Genomic DNA, 22,970 nt, shown 5'->3' with positions numbered 1-22,970 from the left:
CTCTCTTCCTGTCTAAGGTGAATGTCAGAGACTTAAAACCCAGCCCCACAGCACTCAAGGTCTCTTCACTCTGAGCCCTTCACCCCTGATGTTCACCAAAACGGCCCCAGCCAGGAGACTGTACCCCTGTGTCCAGGTGTAGCCAGTCCATGCTTAGCTATGCCTAGCATACCACCCTGATTCAAAAGCAGCAAGGAAACAGCCTTGCTGAGGGGCTGGGGGAATGCCTGAATCTCCACAGAGGACAAGTCAGGCCAACTCATTAGTAGCTAATTCTATGACCCCACTCCTCTCCTTCCCTCCCTCCATCTCTCCCTCTCTTAGAACACCTTGAGCAGTAGAAAAACCCAAGATCACCAACCAAACAAGATGCTCAGTCCTGACAGGCCATAACCATCCCTTACCTCAGGCAGACCCCCCTCCTCTCTGGTCCGCACTGTTCTCACCTGTACAAGGAAGCCCTTGGAGCTTCAGGTCTCTGTGGACCTGTCCAACAGCTAACAAGCACCATGACCACCATTTTCTTCCACTGTCCCTTCCTTTCCTGACCTCATCTCTCTTTCCTCTCGGTTGTATTCTTCTTATCTACCTTAATCTTTAAGTTATAGTTTGTTTTCAGCTTCTTTTACTACAGACTACAGAGAGATGAAAAACTACGAGAATCTGCTCCTTCAGCTCAGAAAGCTCAGAATTTTTCCAGAACATGCCCCGGCCCCTGGGCCAGGTTAAAGTTGTCTGTACTGGCTGCTTGTAGGCCAATTGGAAGCTGCCCTTGGTCATCTGTAGGCCAGGCCTGCGCTCTGGGACCACAAGAAGACTCTGGGAAATGGGCAGGGTGACGCTGGGGAGAGAAGACACTGATAGAGACAATGCCCCCCTTCCATCTCCTAATGCATTCAAATGCAATCTTCATTCCCCTCCACCTGCCAAGGTCTTTTATCCCTGGACTTCCTCCCCAGATCTCAAAGATTGACCCTTATATTGTACCGTGGAATGGAATGAGATATCTCTCTAGAAAATGACCAAGGGCTGGAAAGATGGCTCAGTCAGTTAAGAGCACCGACTGCTCTTCCAGAGGTCCTGAGTTCAATTCCCAGCAACCACATGGTGGCTCACAACCATCTGATGCACTCTGCTGGTGAGTGTCTGAAGACAGCTACAGTATAGTCATATAAATAAAAATAAATTTAAAAAACAATAGAAAATGATCAAAACAGCCCCCTACCCCCCCCCCAGCCTTTTGCCATCTCCCCTAAATGAGACCTACTCCCTCAGAGTTCCATTTTTTTCAAAGTTTGGTAGGTCCAAGACTGTTTTTGGTTTAGAGAACCGTTTGGCTCAGAAACTGAACAAAACCCCCACATTGACCCCAGGACAGTCTAGCTGGTCTGACATCCCCACCAGCTCCAACAGGACCATCTACAAGACTGAGGCTCCTGCTCCTCCTCTTCTGACTCAGTCCATCAGCCTAGAATCCCATCTTCACAAGAGCCAAGGCACCAGCCCAAAGCATCCCCCTTCCCTGTCCTCTGAACACTCATATGGAAACCTCAATAGAGATACATGATTCACAGGCTTTCAACACTATCCACATCTATCCTAGGGCTGTGTGTTTGTATTAACCCCATGAGAGTCTAGAGCCTCCCACAACTCAGTGCCTCAAACACACACACACACACACACACACACACACACACACACACACACACACACACGGATTCTCAAACAGCCACTTCTCACATCTGGGTCTTGCTCATACACATCTGACCCCTTCTGCTTTGCCTAGTCCTGACCACACCATTCTTGTCCCAGTGTTGATCATGAAGAGAGAAGGTCTAGCCATAGCCATCTCCTCCCACATGGTCTGGAACAGGAGAACTGGCCTGTCTTTAAGACAACACACACACACACACACACACACATACTGAGAGGGGCTGGTCACCAGGTCTCAAGTCTGTCATTGGAGCAGAAGAGGGCATTTCTCTCCAGGAGGTTTCTCTCTATTGGATTAGGAGAGTTTTTGCACTATTGACGGAGAGGTCTGTGTGGGTCTCAGGCTAGACCCACCAACTGCTGACCGTTGACCTCTGACCTTCTTATGAGAAGCATCTCTATCTACCTTGATACACTCTCCTGCCTTTCCCTGTTGATCTGCCCTTCAGAAGGGGCCCATCAGGGAAAACGGGGCACCTGGGAAGATGGTGAGGGACTGCAACCTGCATCGCATGGCCTGGGCAGCTGTCTCTACCCCTTGTGACCCCAGCCCTGCCAGGTAGGCCCCACCTCCGCATTACCTCTGACCTCCAGCACTGTGAGCACAGCCTCACAGGAGGCCTGGCCCCGCTCATTCTGGGCGCTGCAGCTGTACACGCCGGCGTCCTGAGCCCCGCAGCTCCGCAGCCACAGGCAGCTGGGCTCTGGGGCCGGTGGAGGTAGGAGCTGCCCATCCCGGAACCAGCTGAGGCTAGGCTGGGGTGTCCCGCTCACTACCACCCGCAGCCTCACATCACTGCCCGCACACACCGCCGCGTTCTTCAGGGGCCGCAGGAAGACCGGCGCCCCGGCCCCATCCCCGGTGACGAGGACCCCTCTGCCGGCCCCCACCTTGGCTCTCTTCGGGGGCACCCCGGGGCTAGGAGGTGCCCTCGTGCCGGCGTCCTCGCCTCGCGTGCCCCGGGCTTTCTGCATGGCCTCTGTGAGCTGGACTAGAGGGGCAGGAGACGCTAGAATTGGGAGGCCAGGGGGACGCCCTAGGGGGTATGGTGCCTTAAGAGATGAGTCCTATGGGGCCGGCGGCCGGCCTTCCTGCTGCCCGCCCGCTTTCGGCCTGTGCAGAAGGTCACCAGGGCGGCCGGCGATTGCGCCTCAGGGACTATTTTTAGGGCCCCCGGCTCGGGTTGCGAATGAGCAGTGGAGGGAGGGGGCAGCAGAGGAGGGGATTTGGACTCCATGTGGTTCCTCTCTCTCCCAGTGCCCCCATCGCCAGAGCTGGCCTAAAAGAATCTCCTCCCCCACGGTGTGTCGCCCCCTCCCCCGCCCCCAGCTTGTGAAATCTGGGGAGTCGAATTACTCCTGGGCTTAGGCCCGCTTCCTTTCTTCGGGCCCCAGCGCCTTAGTCTCACTAGGCTGGTTGGAGAGGAAGAGGAAAGGTCCAGAGATGACAGGCACATGGAGAGACAGGCCCCAGTGGAGGTGAGCAGACCGGACCAATGGCCTCTCCCAGCACCTCCATAACAGCTGGTAAGCACCAAGACCCAAAGCCTGGAGTTCTGGTGGATTTTCAGCTCCCAGCAGGTCCTGCGCTCACTACACTACCACCACCCTACTACCTTCACCAGCCAGGTGACCCCTAACCCTCTCTCAATTTGCCTTCACCTATAGAAAGGGAAGTTGGCTAGGATTGCAATCAGCAATAATAGCCTCAAGGGGAGACAGGGATGGCATGAGGACAACACGGTAAAAGAGGGGTTTGGAAGGCTTGAACTGTGGATGAGGACAGCAGGTTGGGTTGATGAGGATTCCATTCTCCAGGCAGGGAGTGCTGTGCCTGAATTCAAGCCTGGGGGATTTCTTTGCCCAACTTGTGGAGGTTGGATACACACACATGGGGTAAAGGCTGGGGTGTCCAGGCCACACGACATAAGTTGCAGTCCCTCACCGTCTTCCCAGGTGCCCACTTTTCTCAGCTGTGCTCACTCTGAAGGACAGATCAAGAGGGAAAGGCAGGGAAAGAATCAAGGTGACAGAGGCTTTACACATGAAGGTCGGAGGTCAAAGGTCAGCCAGGGACCTACACAGACTTCTTGGATGATAGCGCAGAAGCTCTTCTTTCCCGTAGAGAGAAGCCCCTGGGGGACGGACACACACAACACACACACACACACAAGTACACATGTACACACAGGCACATGAATGCATATATAACTGTTAAATCTGATGATCTGGATATTCCATCCCAAAGTCACTTTCCTAGTAGTCATACAAGATGTCACCACTGGGAAATGTCCACAGGATCTATCTATCTCTTCTTTGTTATATCTGACAAGTGCATATACAGAATATGAATTTACATTTCAAGGGACTTTCATAGGATTCCTGAGGTCATCAGTTCCATTTGCAGGCACACACACACACACACACACACACACACACACTCACAACACACACACACACACACACAGATCTAGAACTGACCTTGAGCTAAGGGATAAACATTAGGAAAGCCAGGGTCACTCAGAGATGAAGAGAGGGGTAGTCTTGACTTTTTTTTTTTTTTGGTTGGTTAAATAAAAGAACCACCTTCATTCTGGGATACTGAAGTCAAAATGTGCGTGTGTGTGTGTGTGTGTGTGTGTGTGTGTGTGTGTGCGCGCGTGCGCGCGCTTGAGAGCATGGGCATGCATTCCCAGGTGCACAGTACAGAAGAAACAATTTAAACACTGAATTATGTCCATAAAGATTAAGAGCCTTAGGGGATGTCTTTTCATGTCATTTGCATACATTAAAGCTGACTCTTTGTGATGTGCAGGCCTCCGGTTTTTGACAAATGCATGAAATTGTGTATTTTCCACCCCAGGAACATTCAAAGCAGTTCCATCACCCTAAATATTCACTTGTGCGTCCTCTTTGGAGTCAGCCACACCTTGTCTACCAGTCCCTGGCAACCGCCAATGATGAATTGAATTCTACAATGTAAGTTGAATTCTAAAAAGGTTTAAAAAAAAAATGTGGGAGAAGGCATAAGACTCAGAACACCAAGAACAAAGGAAGAGCTACTGTTTTGTTTTTAAGCTCACAGTCAGGCTGAGGAGGGACTCCATGGTAAATTGCTCATTGTGCAAGCAGGAGGGCCAGTATTTGGGTCCCCAGAAGCCACATAAAAAATCCTGGTGGGTGACACTTATCTCTAACCTCAGTGTTCAGGAGCAGAGACGGGTGAATGCTAGAGGCTTCCTGGCCAGGTAGCCAGCCTACCTGAATTAGAATGTTCCAGACTCGGTGAATGATCCTGTCTTAAAGTCTAAGTTGAAGAGCAATAGGGAAGAGACTCCACATCAACTTCCGGCCTCTACATGCGCATGCATGGGTGGGTACACCAGCACACCTCCCCCTATTAACTCTCTCTCTCTCTCTCTCTCTCTCTCTCTCTCTCTCTCTCTCTCTCTCTCTCACACACACACACAGCTCATCACTCAAAACCATTTAAATAACATTGTGCCTCACCATCACAGGGAATGCAGCGGAGGGTCTGGAAATGTTGGCTCATTGACAAGTTGGTTGGTTAAATAAATGAACCATGTGCCCTTGAACAAATCACTTAGCATCGCTGAACCTCAGTTTACTCATCTATGCATGGGAGTAGCCACACTTGGGGTGCATCTGTTCTTTCAGCAAACATTCTTGAGTTCGTCTTATGAGGCTGGCACTATTTCGTTGGCCAGGAACAGAGCCACGAGCAACACAGACATAGAGGCCAGTCCCTGGGGCTGCTTATACTGGAGAAGGCAGACTGATAGAGCAACAAAGAAAGTGTAAGGACAGAGACAGAGAGAAATACTTTAGTGTAGATGACTCAGCAAGCGCTGGGGGTTACAAATGTGGTAGGGGTGTACTTTAAGATAGGGTGGTTGGGGCTGGAGAGATGGCTCAGCAGTTAAGAGCACAGACTTCTCTTCCAGAGGTCCTGAGTTCAATTCCTAGCAACCACATGGTGGCTCACAATCATCTGTAATGGGATCCAATTCCCTCTTCTGGTGTGTGTCTGAAGACAGCTGCGGTGTATCCATACACATAAAATAAATAAATAATTCTTTAAAAAAGAAAAAAAGATAGAGTGGTTGGATCAGTGTGGTGGTACATGCCAGTAATCCCAGCATTGAGGCAGGAAGATTGGGAGTTTGAGATTGGTCTTAGCTATACAATGAAGGCCTGTCTCTAAAATAAATTAAAGGACAAGCAAACAAATAAAATTAAAAACCAAAACAGGGTAACTGGAGTCGCAGACTCCACAGCAACTCTAGAGTCAGTCTTAAAAGGATGAGAAAGGAATGAACACACAGGACCATTTTAGCCCATGTGGGATGCACCTGGCAGATGCTGGGGAGAGCCAGAAGGCTAGCCAGGCTAGGAGGATGAACACAGCCATCAGGGTAAAATGGATCGGATAGTTTGCAAAGGCCAGATGGCCCAGCATCTCGCAGGTCGCGGTGCTTTCATTCTCAGCGACATGGGGAGGTATCTCTGGATTCTGAGGAGAAGCATTACACGGTCTGACCTATGTTGTGATGGTATTAAATTATATTAAATATTAAAACAAATATTAACTATTTAAAAGGCCCTGGCATGGAGCCTGGAACCCAGCTTGTATCCTGCTTACTATGTCCATTCAGAGGGATACCTTGACTTGCTCCCAAGGGTCTATGGGCATGGGGTAGAGAAGGCTCAGGCCCCTGCTGGTGGCTGGCGCCCTCTCCTGGACTAGGCGGGACCAGCGGACAACTGGAAAGGTCAGGCTGCTGCCAGGCTAGTTGCTCAAGACAGTTGGCTCTAAGGTGTTTGTCCCTCAGCCTGGGGCTCACGGTGCCCTGTATTCTGGCTCCAGGCTGGGTGTGTGTGCTGCCAGGTTGCCCTGCCTTCTGATCATAAGTCTGTGGTGTCATGGAAAGATAGCTGGGCCCCAGAGGCCCTGTCTTCCTTTGCTATAGATGACTTTGTGACCTTGGCAGATCATGCCCCGTCTCTGGGCCAAGGAACATTTGACCTAAGCTGTTTTGCTTGCTTATTTGTTTGTTTGTTTTGAGAAGTCAACCTGGAAGTTGTTATGTAGCACAGTCAGGTGTTAAATTCATGATGCCCCTCAGTCTCCCAGCTGCTAGGAACCATTGTGCCTGGCTCCTCTGAGACTTTAAAAAGATTTTTTTTTTGAGATTTTATTTTTATTTTATTTTTGTTTACGTGTATGAGTATTTGTAAATGTATGTCTGCGTAAATGTATGTGCATGCAGTAAACGTAAATGTATGTGTATGCAGTACCCACAGAGGCTCAAACAAGGCATTGGATGCTCTGGGATTAGAATTATAGATGGTTGTGATCGTCTCTGTGGGTGCTGGGAATCGAACCTGAATCCTCCTCCTGAGCAGCCAGTGTTCTCAAGTGCTGAGCCATCTTTCAAGTCCTAAGTCTTAATGACATCTGCTGTGCACATAGGTGGAAGGGAAACTCAGTAAATGTCCATTGAGTTGGTGAAGGAGTGGGTGTTACCAGCTCTTCCTAGTGAATATTTAATATAGAGAAAAGTAAACAAACGTGTCCAGTGGGTATTCATTCAAGAAGTATTTAAATATTTAACGAGTATCTACTGGGTACCAACTACTCTTTGGGGTCCGACAAATATAGTAGTGAATTAAACAGATAAAAACTGTCTTTGGGCAGCTGACATTTTTCCTTATTGAATCAAAGGTCACTGGCTCGTTTGCATACATATCCCCGGTGAGCTGTGCAGAGAGGAAGGGAGGGGGAAGGAGGAGTGACCTCAGAGGCCAGGGCTGGAGTTCAGCCAGAGTGGACAGATGGGATAAGAGAGTGCCTACTGGGATAGAGATGCCTCTGCAGTCCTTCCCACTCCCTCCTCAGAGGAGAACTCAGCTAGCCTGAGACTGGCCTCTGGACTATGGGAAGCCTTTAACAGTCTGTTCTTTTCTTGATGTATAGTCTTGTAGGAAATCCCGCAGCATCTCAAGGAGCCAGGAGAGGTTTTGCCATGGAAGCCATAGGGAGCTAAAGCACACTGGAAGAGCTGGCTCCGGAGCTTCATAATCATGGGAGCCGTGAACCTTCCAGTTTGTTTCCTGCATTCCCTGGGCCACCGCTAGCTCATAGGAGCAGGCTCAGAAAAGCTGCACACGAAATGTTCCCGTTGGGTGTGGAGGGCAGCACTGGCCTCCTGCCTGAGGAAAGGCAGGTGTAGTTCCAGGTACATGAAGGAAAGGCTTTCCTTCTGAGCATTCCCTAATTGGAGGGGTCTCCAGAGAGCTGCCACAAACGGGGCACTGAGATGAGGCTGGGAAGGGGATTCCCTGATTGAATCTGGGAACCCCAGCTCCCTCAACCCTAAGGACTAGTCTGATCTGTTATTTTAGGACAGTGAGGCTATGTGCACCTCTCCCACCGACCTATGTGTCCTTTTGCCCTGTGTGGAGCGGATGAGTACACACAATTCACTCAGGGAGAAGGAGAAACAGCGGGACTTTAGAAACTTCTTTCAGACCCCTGCTTCTGCAGCCTTATCCACCAAGGCCACGCCCTCAGCGCAGGGGTTCTCAGAGCAGTCAGGCACGTGTTCAAAGGTAGGCAGTTTCAAAGGTAGGCAGCACCTTGCTCGCTCGTGCCTTGTAAAGGCACTGACCGGCATTCTAGTTCGCGTTCTGCGAGAGTTCGTCTATAATGCTGACCCTTAGCTCATGTGGGAGATGGAAATGTCGGGGGTGGGCGTGGGGGTCACAGGTGGCAGTGGTGGGAACTTGGGTGGATCCTCGCAGTGGACCTGCTTCAAGAAAGTGGGGATTTGTGAAAACAGAGGCGCATCCAAAAAGAGGGGGAAAGACAGTCGGCACTGCCCAAGAGGATTTTGGAAGTTTTGGGAGAACTAGTGTAAGATGACCGACAGAGACTTTAAAGCCTCATTAGATTCATTTGCCTGCACCTGTATGTGTGACTTCATCATCATTTTGATTTTTATCTTCTTCCATACTCCTTCAGTCACTTAGATATGGGGCAGGGAGCGATATGGATCCTCAGGACCAAAGAATTATCATGTTCCTTAAATCTTTCTTTGACCTGAAACCTTTCTTGGGGAGAATTGGGAAGAGAGATGAACTTCATGCTCTGCCCCCAGACCTTTAGGCTCCTCACTTGTCGCCAAGCTCTGTGCCACTGTCTCCCCCTATACTGAAAGGCCTCCTTAAATATGCTCCAGCATCCCATACATGCGTGACGCTTGTTTTATCCCATCAACGTCTTAGGCGGTTCCTTTTCATCAACAAAACTTTCTAAGTCAGCCGTTCTCAATCTGTGGGGGTCAAATATCAGATATTGACCTTATGATTCTTTTTTTTTTCCTTTCAAGACAAGGGTTTCTCTGTGTAGCCCTGGCTATCCTGGAGCTCACTCTGTAGACCAGGCTGGCCTCGGACTCAGAAATCCGCCTGCTTCTGCCTCCCGAGTGCTGGGATTTAAGGCGTGCGCCACCACTGCCCGGCCGTTTTTGTTTGTTCGTTCGTTTTTTATGTTTGTTTGTTTGTTTTTTGACCTTATGATTCTTTTTTTTTTTAATTTTTTTTTAAAGATTTATTTATTATATGTAAGTACACTGTAGCTGTCTTCAGACACTCCAGAAGAGGGCGCCAGATCTCGTTACGGATGGTTGTGAGCCACCATGTGGTTGCTGGGATTTGAACTCTGGACCTTCGGAAGAGCAGTCGGGTGCTCTTACCCACTGAGCCATCTCACCAGCCCTGACCTTATGATTCTTAACAGTAGCAAAACTGCAGTTATGAAGTAGCAGCGAAAAATAAGTTTATGGTTGGGGGTTCTCCACCATGTAAGGAACTGTATTAAAGGGTCGCATCGTTAGGAAAGTTGAGAATCACTGATCTATGTTATCATGGCCTCATAATACATATACATGTTTTATTCAATTGATTTCTCTTTTCTTTTCTTCAATAATTCCTATACCCTTCCATTCCCCCATTTCTGTTTGTTCTTGGGTGGTGTTGTTTGTATTTGTTTTGTTTTGTTTTTTTATACAGGGCCTCATTAGGAAGTAGAGGCTGGCTTTGAACCTGAAGTCTTCTGGCCCCAACCTCTTGAGCCCCTGTTAGGATTACAGGAGCACACCTGCCCTGGCTCCCTCTGGTATTTTAATTGAGACTAAATTCCACTGGAACTGCTTATGGATAGAGGGCGGCTTGACATTCTCTTAAGAGTGCCGAGCTGTTTTTTACCCAAGTAAAAAGTCTTTCTTTGCACTTCTGTGAACAACAACGTTATTTTACCTGGATTGGCTTCTGCTCATTAAAGAAAGGGTTAAAAGGTACTTAGGCTGAAACAGGAGGATGAGGAGTTTGAAGCTGAATGGTTGGGTACAGAGGGAGTTGCGGCCAGTCTGGGTTACAGGAGGGAGATACTGTCTCAAGAAAAACAAAGTAAATGGATAGGGACTGGCAGTGTCTTGGGGACAAAAGGACCGAGGGAACTTCCTTCACAGCCAGTCTGTAGAATAGGACTGTCCCCATCCCTACCATACCCAGATGCCCAGGTGATATTAAGGGGATAGGTAGCCTAAGGGGATAGAAGGCTGGACTGAAGGCTCTGTGGCTTTTTAACTGAAACCCCTTCTCCAGCACCCCATGCTCCCCAGACTGCAGCGCCCAGAGGCCTACTGTTCAATCTTGCTGAGCAAGAGGCTGACACAGTTCATCCCAGGGCAATGGGGGCTGTGACACGGTCCAGGCTCCCCCCCCCCCCTCCGAGACACAGTCAAGATGGCAGGGCCATGCAGGTTTGTGCTTGTCTCTTTATTGTTTCTGTCCAAGCCCCTGCGGTGGGAGGGGCAGGCAGGGGAGGCGGTACCCTCCCACTGACCTGAGCCCACTCTCTGCCTCTCTCTTCCTTCCTCTCCAGCTCCTCACCCATCCTCTCTCCTTCTGTAGCTCCTGCTCCCACATCCTGCACCTTCCGGTTCCCTCTTACAGCCCCCGCTTTCCAAGGCCATCCTGGGCTGCGATGGGAAAGAGAGGGGCCATGAAGACAGTTTTCAGGCCCCCCACTCTCCATCTCAGCTCTCTGAGGCTTCATTCTGTCTCTGACCCAGGCTGGGGATGTCCACAAGCTCGGTCCTGTCCCTGTAGATCCCAACACCCTCTCTGGTACCCCTCTCCTAAGCCAGGGGTCACAAAGGTGGAAGGGGAAGGGTGATGACTTGAGCTGGGTTCTCTCTTAAGAGCCAGCCTTGACACCTGCCAGGGCTCATGGGAGGGTCTGCAGAGGTGGCTGAGGGGTTCCCTGGGGCTGGGCAGCATGAAGACCACAAAGGGGTGATCGGTGAGGAGGGGTCAGAGCCTGTGAGTGGAGAAAAGTGGCTGGGTGTGACATCCGAGAGTGGAAGAGGCTGACTTCAGGAGGCAGTGAGGACGGGGCCAGGACACTGAATTCCTGGCTTACAGCACTTCGTGTTGTTGCTGTGTAGCCTCGCTGACGACCTAAGCAGGAGGAGAAGGCCAGTCTATCCACTGCTGGCTTAGAAGAGCCTCACCCCCAACTGTTCCACCCCAAGGCAGCAAGGCCCACCCACCCCATCCAGGGTTGGAAGCCACCCAGCTGGTGAAAGACACCCGGCTATCAGACAAGGGGTCTGACACCACTTACCTCTCCATCCCGGGTCTCAATGGTCTTGATCATCACTGTCTTTTTGGTATGGACTTCAGAACCCCTTTGCTCGGGGCTGGTTTCTGTAATAGACCCAACCCATGCTCATATGAGCCTGGCCAGGTTCATACCTAAGCTGCACCATGACTGGAAATCCACCCCAGGCTGCAATTGCTCCAAGTGCTAGCTGACTTTCACCTTTCTTATGACAACTGTCTGACTTCTTTGAGACCTCATCCTGGATCCAGGCACCCAACAGATGATTGTATAGAGCGAGGGACCAGTCTTGCTAGAGGAATGGCTTCATGAGCCAAGAGATTGTGCTGTGTGCTGGTACAGGATAGCAGGGGAACCAAGGCCCGGGAACAGTATTCATGTTTCCTATCCTGCCTTGCTCTCTCTCCACCTCTGGATTTTCAGAAGAGTTTATAGTTAAGAGAATGATGAGTTTATATCCGTGGACTCTCATCTAAGATAGGACCTCAAAGCCCAGGCCTATAGACCTGCTGGAGGAACCTAGAGGCTCCAGGATGAGCTGTTTAATGTCTTAATGATCAGAAGCTAGTCACTGATTCACGGGCCCTCCTGTGCCTCAGTTTCCTCTCTGGGAAGCAGCAGCCACGATAGTCCCCTTATTGTGGCTCAGAGTTGCTGATCCGCAGCAAAAGTGATTTTATATGCAGAACACATACTTGGTATCTGAATAAACAAATAAGTGAAAAAAGAAATCTGAGTTTTCATAGTGGGGGTCACATTTAGTTCCGTGGTGTCAGGAGTTTGGCGCTCATGAGTCCCTTAGCAAGCAACTAGGCTGTAATGAACGTTTGACTCGATGGAGCACAGCGTGTATTTTTCCTGATGGAAATGAACATCGAAGATATAAAAGGTTTGATCTAGGAAAGGAGACGCTGCCAAGATCTCCGACTTGCTCTCCTAATGTATCATTAGTGAATGCTTTTCTGCTCTCTGGGGCTGGGAAGCCACTTGATCTGCATATTACTAACGTCAGGATGGCAACGTGCCCTCAAAGCTCGTTCGCCTCATTGTTTGGCTTTGCTAAAATTTGGCTTTTTTTTTTTAAATATGCATCCAACATCTTGCTCCCACAAATAGGACACTCAACAAACAGCCAGAGAACGGTGTGCCAAGTGCTCTCTGGCAGCATTCCAGACCGTTCATGAGCAAGGGGTTACCTTCCTGTGCAGAGAGCAAGATGCTCCAACTGCCAGGGGAACACCCCTGCAGCTTCCAGAGTTAGGGATTCAAGACACATCTGATTCTCAAGAACTGATAATCCAGAAGGCTGGGGGATGCAGTCAGCACAATAGAACACAAAACAGCACCACCACCACCACCACCTCCGTGCTTTAGCTACAGTCTTCTTTTTCTTTCAAGCCTGGCCTCCTCCAGGGGACGATCCTTCTCTCCTAATGGACTTGGGCTACCCAAACTGAATCCCTGCAGCCCATCTCTACCCTCCAGCCCACACTCACCTCGGAAGTTGAGGGCAGAGAAGGTCTGGATAGGCAGGTTGATCCTGAAGCGGGAGAGACCATGTCCCCAGAGGGTTAAGAACACTCCAATCTCCCCCTGAAATCCTGCTCCTCACTCTTTAGTCTGCTCCTCCCCAAGCATTCCCAGCTGTCCCCACCCACTGAGCCCAATGCCCCTACTACTCACAATGCACAGAGCAAGAACCAACTCTAGCTGTCCCAGAAATTGCCCCTTCTAGAAAGTTCACCCATTCTCATCCTGACCTCAGGCAGAGCTAACCCACTGCACTCTCCAGGCCCCTGATCTTCCTTGCTCCTGGTACTAGGGGAGGCATGGACAGAGGCTGAGAAACTCACTTTGTGCCCTCCCCCCAGGCAAGCCAGATCCAGGAGCTAGCCATTTATGCCTAGGCTACAAGAGAGGATCTGTCTCTAGCTACCTTAAAAGGTCATTCATTCATGGTGTGTTAGCTGTGCGTTCTACAAAATGCAGGGGTTTGGGATGGAGCTCAGTTGGGAGATAGCTTGCTGAGCATTCAGGAAGCTGTGGTTCAGTCCCCAGCACCACATGAACCAGGCATGGTGGCACAGTCTGTTAGGTCCCATCATTTAGGAAATGAAGACGAGAGGAACAGGTGTTCAAGGCCATCCTTGAACAACACAGCATGTTTGAGGCCCGCCCACGCTATCGTAGACCCTTCTCGAAAGAAACAAGTAAAACCCCTGAATTCTCCTTATGATTCTATACCTAGACACCTCGCCATGCTTTTTATGAGTACAGACGGGTACCACTTGTTGGCATCATTGATCTGTCTTAAATTGACGTTAAACTGACATACAATGGAAATGTTAGAGTACTTCTAGTGAGTTTTAAGAAGTATATCTCCATGTAACTTCCGGTACAATCCAGATTCATAATGTTTCTGTCTCCCAGAAGATTCCCTTAGAGGACTCTGTGTGTGTGTGTGTGTGTGTGTGTGTGTGTGTGTGTGTGTGTGTGTATGTGTGTGTGTTGGGTTTTGTTTTTGAGGCAGGTTTCTTTATGTAGCCCTGGCTGTCCTGGAACTCATCCGTATTCCAGGTTGGCCTCGAAAATAAAAGTTCCACCTGCCTCTGCCTCCTGTGTGCTGGGATTCAAGGCGGGTTCCACCACTGCTGGGCCACACTCCTGTTTGTCATATCTGAAGTTTGGGTGGATTGCTTTGAGTACCTTATCTGTGTCTTTTCCTTTGAGCACAAGTGACTGTGTGTTTGTATGTGCATTCCTCTTAGCCTCCTCTCTATCAGTGTACAAGGCTTCCTGCTTCTCCATTTTTCTGTTTGTCTCTAGCCCCGCCCCTTCCATCCTCATCATTTTCTACTCTGCTTTCATGGCTCCCTTGACTGGCAGTAATATTTTATTACTGATTGCCAAATATGATTTTATGCTGTGGGTTCTTAATTCTAAAGGTGGATAAGGGAATACTTCTCTCTCTCTCTCTCTCTCTCTCTCTCTCTTTAATAAAAACTGTTAATTACATTGTGTTTTACCCAGGTGGCCCTCGTTAATTTTCTGCAATGGGCAGAATAGTAGCCTCTTGTGTAAAACTGCTTCCAGGTCTTGTTGAGATATGGGGTGGGCTGGGCTCCCAGCACCCTGTTGACTGGGACCCCAGCACCCCAACCCTACACCTGGACCCTTACCTGCTCTCCTCGCCCTCCAGTAGCTTCCGGTAGGTGGCGATCTCCACATCCAAGGCCATCTTCACATTGAGCAGGTCCTGGTACTCGCGCAGATGGCGGGCCATCTCATCTTTTAGGTGTCGGATCTCCTCCTCCAGGCGCGCAATGTTGTCCTGATAGCCATTGGCCTCGCTGGCAAAGCGATCCTCCAGCTCCCTCATCTGCCTCATCAGGGAGTCATTCTGCAAGGGATGAGGGGGGTCCAAGTCAAGGGTAGGCTCAGAGCATGTCTAGGAGGGAGGGCCTTAGAGAACCGGGATGGAAATGAGACCCAGTGTTGGAGGTTAGAGGCACCTCCAGGTTCTTATGGTCAGGTAGAAGAATCGTCAAAGGCTTTTTCTTAGCTGTGGAACCCTGAGCTCTAGTAAGGTCTTATGTGGCTGGCCATGCAGAATAAACCACCTAAGAAGGAGCATCAGTACCAGTCATCCAACCTCACAGGGAGACACATCTGATTCCTTAGTACCCGACTAGGAATCCACCCATCTGGTTTTACCATCTCTGTGGGTTGAGGACATAGAGGCCCCCACAGGGTCTGTACTGGGCTCAAAGTGTCACAGGGGTGAAGGTATGAGCTAAGTGGCAGGCAGAAAGAAGCTGAGGTTGTGGGGATGGGGAGGGACTCACGGTGCCCTTGAGGGCATCAATCTCGCAGGTGTAGGACTGGATCTGGTGTCGGTATTCCATCATCTCCTGCTTGGCTTGGCGCAGTGCATCGTTGTTCTTATTGGCTGCCTGAGTCAAGTCTGAAACCTGAGGGCAGAGAGAGGGTCTCTGAGAGGGAGAGAAGCGGGATGCAGCGTAGGCAAGGGAGTATGGAGACTCTACGTTCACCCTGCTCCATGGATGCAAGTACAGGAAGCATTTCACATGGAGATAGAGAAGGACAGGTGCCTGAATTCCTAGGCTAGACCACCCACCTTGGACTTGTACCACTCTTCAGCCTCAGAGATGTTCTTAGCCGCGATGGTCTCATACTGAGCCCGGATGTCCCTGAGGGCAGCTGTGAGATCCGGCTTGGACATGTCCATCTCCACCTGGACCTGCTGTTCCTGAAGCTGGGCCTGAAGCTCACGGATCTCCTGCGGGGCACAGCGGGGGGGGGGTTCAGTCTCCTTCTGGACCCTCCCAAAGCACCTTCACACACACATCCCATTTCAGAGTTATCCCCACGCCCACCCTCACTCCCATGCCACGCCCCTCTTCTAGCTGCCTTCACCATCACCCAAGGGCTCCTGGTACCTCTTCGTGCACTTTCTTAAGGAACGCGATCTCCTCGTTGAGGGATTCGATTCTGCGCTCCAGGTCAATACGAGCTAGAGTGGCTGCATCCACATCCTGGACGGAGGAAAAGACAACGTCAGGGTCAGGAACAGCTCAAGTGGGGACCAGAGAGAGGAGAGGTGACCGCTGGGGACCAAAGAGGGCTCACCGCTCGGAAGGCAGCCAAGTTGTTCTCTGCTTCTTCTCTTAGTTGGATTTCCTCCTGTAGTCTAGCCAGGACAGACAAACAGACAGACAAATAGTGAGGGACAAAGCCAGCTGTAGAGAACTACTGACTGGGGACATATCAGGGAGCCAGCTCAGGACACAGGGACACATCTTGGTAGTTGGATAGAACAAGAGGCCCGGGGGGGGGGGGGGGGGGGGGGGGGGAGCAGCAGAGGCCCCGCCCACGGGGGGTGGAGCAGGAAGTGGCTCTGTCTCAACCCTGGAGCCACTCCCTTGAAGTCTTGTGTCCCAGATAGACTGACCTCCCCGGGGTTAGGAACTCTGTTTTATTTTATCCACCTCTGTGTTCCCAGGCTTAGCCTGACCCATGTAGGAGCTAAATAAATGTTTGTGACTTTGGTGGCAAGAAGGTGACACTGCTCATCTGGGTAAACAGAAACAGGACTGTCATGACATACGGAGTCTTTTCTGTTTTTGTTTGTTTGTTTGTTTAAATAAACTTTTTTAATTTTCTAAAACAAATCTTGCTAAGTAGGCCCGGTTGGCCTTGTATTTGCTCCGTATCCTAGACTTGCCTAGAACTCATGGCAGCTCTCCTGTATCATCCTCCCTAGTGCTGGAACTACAGGGGGTGCCCCCATATCCGGATTATTCAGCCTTTTTTACTGGATCGTGGTGGAATGGGTCACAGCCTTTATCCACTGTCTCCTTTACTCAAACCTGTCCATTTACCTAGTGCATTAATATTACCTCAGCTAGGCCCAGGGACCTAGCCCCCACCCCATCCCCATCCCCGCCCCTCCCTTGGGCCTCATCACAGCTAAGCTTAAAGCTACTGCCTGACTTCCCTCCTGCTCTTCTCAGCCCATCCATCCTTCCAGGCTCTCATCAGCCTCTCTTCTCCCTCAGAACGTTCTCTGACCCTTTCCTTAGCTATGGTCATCATCACACCGTCACTCTAGCAACTTAGCATCCTTTCACAGGCAGCTGCCCACCGTGCACTAGGCAAGGTCCCCCATTTCTTCTCTCTGTCTACCTCCCCAAGACTACTATTCCAGTGTTACATAGAAGGGGCCAGGGAAAGATCCGGAGTCCATCTCTACTTAGCGAACACCGGGGAATGACCTTTTCCAAACATGGGCTGAGGAGAGAGGGTCTCGGGCGAGGGGGAGGGGGGGGTTGCAGGGGGTGGGGGTGAGGGGAAAGATCTGGGAGGCCCTCACTTGGCCTTGAGCCTCTGCAGGTCGTCTATCAGGTTGTCACGCTCCACGTCGACCCGGGCGCGCTGGTTGGTGAGCACCTCCACCTGGCGCCGCAGCTCGCGCATCTCCTCCTCGTAGAGCTCGGCGACCCGAGTCGGTTCACGGCCCTTGAGCCGGTTGACCTCGGCGGCGAGCGCGGCGTTCTGCTGCTCCAAGAAGCGCACCTTCTCGATGTAGTTGGCGAAGCGGTCATTGAGCTCTTGCAGCTCCACCTTCTCGTTGGTGCGCGTGGCCAGGAACTCCTGGTTCACAGCGTCGGCCAGGGAGAAGTCCAGAAGCTCGCCCGCGCCATAGGATGGCGCTCGGGTGGTCCCCAGCCGGCTAGCCCGCAGCGACCCCAAGCCTCCAGCTCCGCCCGACGTGCGCGACACCTGGTACACGCGGGATGTCATTGAGCTCGAGGAGCCCTTGGTACCGAAGCCTGCTCGAGGGAACACGGGAGAGCTCAGCGGGGAGCCCAGAGAGAAGCCCGGGGCGCCGCCGAAGGTGCGGCGGTAGGAGGACACGCGCTGGCTGGACGAGTAGGCCTGGCTCATGGTGGCGGCGTGGACGAGGCTGGCTGGGCGGACGCACAGAGGAGGCAGCGGGCGGGCAGCCGGCTGGAGTCGATGTGAAGAGGGGTGACGGAGCCCCTTAGCTGTCCGCACTATTTGTAGCCCTCCTGACATCACCCCCCGGCGCCCCTCCCCTGACAGCTGCAGGATCCCTCTGTCCTGCCAGGAAAAGGGCGGCCACAGGCGAGGGGGCGGGGAGGCCAGCTCCCCCGCAAGAGGCCTGCGCCCCTAGACAGCCCCAAGAGGACAGAAGACAGGCGGGCCTGCTGGGTTTCACAGGGCAAGGAGCTGACAGGAGACCCCTGGCCGGCCCCTTTTTTTCCATTTGGATGCCTGCCTTATCCTGGGGAAAGCGGGCTAGAGAATTTCATTTGTTTGAGGCCCCCTATTTTCTCCGAGGAGAAGTTTTAGGTTATTGGAAGGAACAAGAAGGACCCCCGAAGTGTTTTATTCGCAAAAGTTGCCTAGAAAATGCTGAGGTTTCCAACAACTGTGGGCAAAGTCCGGACAGGTCTCTACCATCCTTTCAAAAGAGTCTCTAGGTAGGCCTGTAGGGTAGGTACCGGTTAGTCAGAGAGTGACCCTGGACGTGGCCTAATTGCATATGCACATCACTGGTACCTGGGTTTTAACTCTGAGCCTCAGTTTCCCTTGGGAGGAATGTTGGTTTTCTGCTTCCCTCGAGTTTATAACCAGCAAGATAGTTTCCAGAAAGATTCTGACGGCTGTTTCCAACTGCGTGTAGTCACACCCCCGCATCGCCTTTGCCTGACTCCTGCGCCCCTGTCTCCCTCGCCCCCTCTCTGATTCATCCCCCTACTCACACGGCCCACACCCACTCACACCACGGGTTTGTGTTTTGTCAGGAGGTGCATGTCAAGCCAGCCGTCTCCCTAGCAGCAACAGCTGCCAAGGCGAAATACCAGAGCTGGTATTTATAGAGGAGAAGGAAAGGCCCGACTAGGAAGCAAGGTACAGGAGAGGCATTCTGGGGACTGGGAGCCAGGCACCTGAGGAGACAGAGGTGTCAAGGAAGGCTGACAGCAACAAGCTTCAGTCACTCCAGGACCCCAACAGAGATGAAGGCCTGGGGTGTGTTTGCCTCTCTCTTCCCTGAAGCACAAGGCACACACCGACCCCTAAGGGCATCTACATTTCTCTGTGCACCTTGCTGCAGCTCTTCACTGAGGCCTGACCCTCCTAGAACACAAACCCTGGAAATAGAGTACTAGATTAGGGGTCCATAGCTCAACCTTGGAAATGGAGCCCTGGAATAGGAGCCGTAGTCCTACCCAGGGCTGGTCAGAGAGAAAGCGGTGCCAAAAAGCATATCCTTGTCCTCCCTACCTCTCAGGGTCCTTAGTCATAGAGTGGGGGCCAAACAGCTTTGCATGACTGTGCAATGAGCCTTTGAACAGGCCAGGGAGACAATAAAACATACAACAACAATAACAATAATGCCTTATATGTACTGATCCCTGCTGAGAACACCACGCCTGAGACTCCCCAGTTCTCCGATAGCATCATGAAGCAGGGGCCGCATAAATGCCATTTGTGTAGCGTAGCATAGTGAGGTAGCCTGACTACAGGGTCTAGGTGATTGGTTCTTTCTCTGCCATAGAAATGAGCTAATTCAAGCCAGATTAGATGATTTTAAAGGCAGGTTTATTGGGGAGCTGCTCTCAGGCGAGTTCACTGACCCCAAGGATGGAGGCCAGGGGAGTTTCATGGGGAGAGTGGGGAGAGAAAAGAGAAAGAAGAGAGAAAGGGTTCTAGCTCAGAGAGAGAAGATGAGAGACCAAAATGTCTGGATTATATAGGAACGAGCCTATGGGGAAAGGGCAGCCAAGCCCCTGGACTAAAGTTCAAGGTTGAGGGCAGGGTATACCAGGTAGGGACTGAGGGATGCTGAGAGAACCTGGAGGCCAGGTCTACTTTGGTGTGTAAAATATATGCCTCAGCCCCTTGACCCCAGGTCTGAAACCAAACACTAAAGCTTTGGTTCCAGACTGGATGTGTCTACAGCAAGTGAACTGTGAAGGGCTTGCATCTGCAGTCTTTTCAAAGCCTTTCACATTAAGCAGCTAATTTTTATCCCCGAGACACATTTATGAAATGGATGGGGAGCCCCAGATATTCCTATCCAGGCTTCAAGTCAGAGCAAGCTGTTATGTTCTAGCTATTTTGGGGCCTCAGCGCCCAATCTAGACTGTATGCTTCTAGAGGATTTGGGAGGCTGTTATGGATCCTTAACACATCCCAGGCAGCACCTTCAGTTGTCATTGTCATTGTCTGGCCCTTGTCCTTCTCTCAGATGACACACTTCACTTCTTGAAGCTCAATGAGTAGCTACATGACTCAGATCCCTGCCATTGCATCTCCTGCCTGTAAGAATTGGCTCAAGGGGTGCGGGCTCTGAGCAGGGTCAAGCTGAGATCTCTGGAATTTATGAATAAATTGGGGTTTGCTAAACTGGCCCCTGTGGTCGCCTTGTTTCCTGACTTCTGTTTGGGGTGGGGGTGGGGGATGTCAACTTGCTCTGGCTGCACATGGAAAGCTGGGGAAGAGACTTCCTTTGGTCATTGGCCTGGGTGTGGTCACCAGCTCGAATTCCTAGGCCCTTGTCAGGCTTTGTCCCCTACTTGGATCATGAAACTCCTTTTTCCACTAAAGGTCCTTGATGTTGGCTTTAGTCATCTGCAATCCAAAGAAACAGGGTGTGGAAGGACATTGCTGTGAAGGTATAGAACATTTCTATGAAGCTGCTAAGAAGGACATTGCTGGGGCTTTGCGAGCCATCCCTAGAACACATAAGGGAATGGCCTTCAGGCTAGCCCTAGCCTTCAGTTGCTTGGTGAAATGAGGCAGAAAACAAATAAATAAACCGCATCATCTCTAGTCAAAATCAACAACTACCAGGCTCTTGGCTCCAAACCAACTGGGACTTTTTCCAAGATGCAGTTCCACTCCTGAGGACACAGCCAGGGCGAGCAGTAAAACAACACTCTGGGGCCTGAAAGGCAGGAAGGAGAAAAAGGAACACCCCAAAACACACACTGAGAAGGCGCTGGAGCAAGACCTTGGCTTCCCAAGGGGGCCGCTGGGAACTGGACGCTAAAATAATCACTGTCTTCCCATATGGGCAATGCCCACAATCAAAACACAGGGTATACAAGAAGAGCTTAAAGGGAAAAGTTACTGGATCCCGTTTTTCAGCAGTTAACTATTCCAGCCCGCCCCAGCCCCTGAGCCATAGGACCAAGTTTAGGTGGTGGCTGCTGTTGATCACGTATGTGGAGCTGACCTTTATGTTTTCTTTCTGTAGTCTAGACTCATGATTTTCCTGCCTTAACTTCCAGAAGGCTAGGATTACAGGTGAGCATTACCACACCTGGCTTTTTCCCTTTTTAAAATATTTTACATGCTGTTCTGAGGCAAGCTGTTGTCAGTAAACACAGGTGTCTTAGAAAGTGTCCCGTTTCAGTTCCCTCATAACTAAGTCATGTTTTATCATTATAAAATATAGTGACATAAAATTGGCCTTTATTTGCTTTATTAGTTTATTTGTTCTCAAAGCCAACTGTGGTGGCCTATGCCTTTAATCCTAGCAGAGGCAGCCAGATCTCTGTGGGTTCAAAGCTAGCCTGGTCTACATAGTGAATTTCAGGACAGCCAGAGCTACACAGAGAAAGGTTATCTCAAAAAGTCCAACCAACCAACTAACCAACCAAACAAGCAAAAAACAAAATAACAAAATAAGACAAAAACCTGTCAAAAAGTAAACTAAGGTGCTAATCTTAAAAAGAAATTATTTTTACGTATATGGGTATTTTGCCTGTATGTATGTATGTATGTATGTATGTATGTATGTATGTTTGTCTGTATGTGCCCCAAATGGATGCACAAGAAGTCCATGGATGCACATGGATGTCCAAGAAGTCCAGAAGAAGGTCTACAGCTGGAACTGGACTTACAGATTGGGGTGATGGAGACCTCAGGCAGCAAGTGAGCAAGATGAGGTGAGTGGAAGGAGAGGAGACAGGATTCAGAAAGTAGCACATTTAGTTGGAGGTTGGACTACAAAGGTTTTCTAAACCTCTAGGGATGATTGGGGCTATCTGAGTACGGGATTGGTGGGGCGAGGGTGCTGGGGATGGCTCATTTGCATAAGGAGGAATTCCAGGTGCTGCTGGCATGACCTTATTAGAAGAGAGGAAGTTTAACTTTGCTGCAACCATGTGACTTCTTCTGATGTGGGCAAAGGTGGGGGGACCTCAGAACTACATGCACCTGGACATGCAGGCCCCAGGCAGGGGAGGGAGGGGTCCCAATTCCTACCTTTCTAGAGATGAGATTTCCAGAGTTCGACAGGACTAGACTACACTCCAGACTGACTCCTTTCTGGTCAATGATTCGCCACCCTTCCACTGTGAGCTTTGATGTGGGTGCTGGGAGTTGAACCCAGGTCCTCCAGAAGTGTAGCCAGTGTTCTTAACTGCTGAGCCATCTCTCCTATCCCAGTGAATCTTCTTGATTGGTTTGAACAGGGACTGGGTATACAGCTCAGTTCCCCAACATGCACAAAGCCTTGGGTTTGATCACTACTACTGCATATATGGGGCCCATGCCTCTACTCCTGGGACTTCAGAGATAGAAGCAGGAGAATTAGAAGCTCAAGTTCATTCTTTGCTTCATAACAACTTTGAAGCTAAGCCTAGGGTACACATTCGGTTGCACAAACAAACAAATGCTAGAGTTTATGGGTGCTCCTGACCATTTCTGACATAGGCATTGCAAACGGAAGTGGTTCAAGCTTCATAAAGGGAGCACAGAGGGGAGGTACTTCCTGGTCAGACACAGAGAGAAAGCAGAGACAATGGTTGGTTGGTTACTGCTCTGGGCTGCCTCCCTTTGACTCTTCGATCAGAAAGCCCAGTCTGTACCTGTTGGTTGTTTCTGCTTATTTGAGCTACATTCTCTACGTTCTTTCTTTCCTTCTTTCTCTTCTTCTCTATTTCCTCTCTTCCTTTCTTTGTTTTGTTCTGAGATGGGGGTTTGTGGC

At 50.5% G+C, this 22,970-nt stretch overlaps 2 protein-coding genes and 1 long non-coding RNA gene across 6 annotated transcripts in view; 1 reads left to right on the top strand and 2 right to left on the bottom strand.

The window, feature by feature from the left end:
* Speg (striated muscle enriched protein kinase) overlaps positions 1 to 2,830 on the bottom strand; it is a 56,888-nt gene extending 54,058 nt beyond the window's left edge. For all 4 annotated transcript variants that reach the window (XM_029477550.1, XM_029477557.1, XM_021160232.2 and 1 more), the window contains exon 1: positions 2,295 to 2,830. In XM_029477550.1, coding sequence (XP_029333410.1) covers positions 2,295 to 2,688 — 394 coding nt within the window. In that variant the 5' untranslated portion in view covers positions 2,689 to 2,830. The remainder of the gene's footprint in view (positions 1 to 2,294) is intronic.
* A 283-nt stretch (positions 2,831 to 3,113) lies between these two features.
* LOC110294970 lies at positions 3,114 to 10,146 on the top strand. Its single transcript, XR_002377987.2, has 4 exons — positions 3,114 to 3,240; positions 4,577 to 4,692; positions 8,140 to 8,346; positions 9,808 to 10,146. It is a non-coding gene; the product is annotated as an uncharacterized LOC110294970 (long non-coding RNA).
* Positions 10,147 to 10,560: 414 nt separating this feature from the next.
* Positions 10,561 to 18,011, bottom strand: Des (desmin). The gene is made up of 9 exons (XM_021163365.2): positions 17,316 to 18,011; positions 16,073 to 16,133; positions 15,883 to 15,978; positions 15,561 to 15,722; positions 15,268 to 15,393; positions 14,602 to 14,822; positions 12,919 to 12,962; positions 11,426 to 11,508; positions 10,561 to 11,259 (listed from the first exon to the last, which is right to left on the bottom strand). Exons 1-9 carry the CDS (start codon positions 17,888 to 17,890, stop codon positions 11,218 to 11,220), a joined length of 1,410 nt encoding a protein of 469 aa, XP_021019024.1. The 5' UTR covers positions 17,891 to 18,011; the 3' UTR covers positions 10,561 to 11,217.
* Between the last annotated feature and the right edge of the window lie 4,959 nt (positions 18,012 to 22,970).

The sequence above is a fragment of the Mus caroli genome, chromosome 1, assembly GCF_900094665.2.
Source record: "Mus caroli chromosome 1, CAROLI_EIJ_v1.1, whole genome shotgun sequence".
Lineage (NCBI taxonomy): Eukaryota > Metazoa > Chordata > Mammalia > Rodentia > Muridae > Mus > Mus caroli.
The sequence above is the reverse complement of the archived record's forward strand: the minus strand, read 5'-3'. Positions and strand labels throughout refer to the sequence as shown.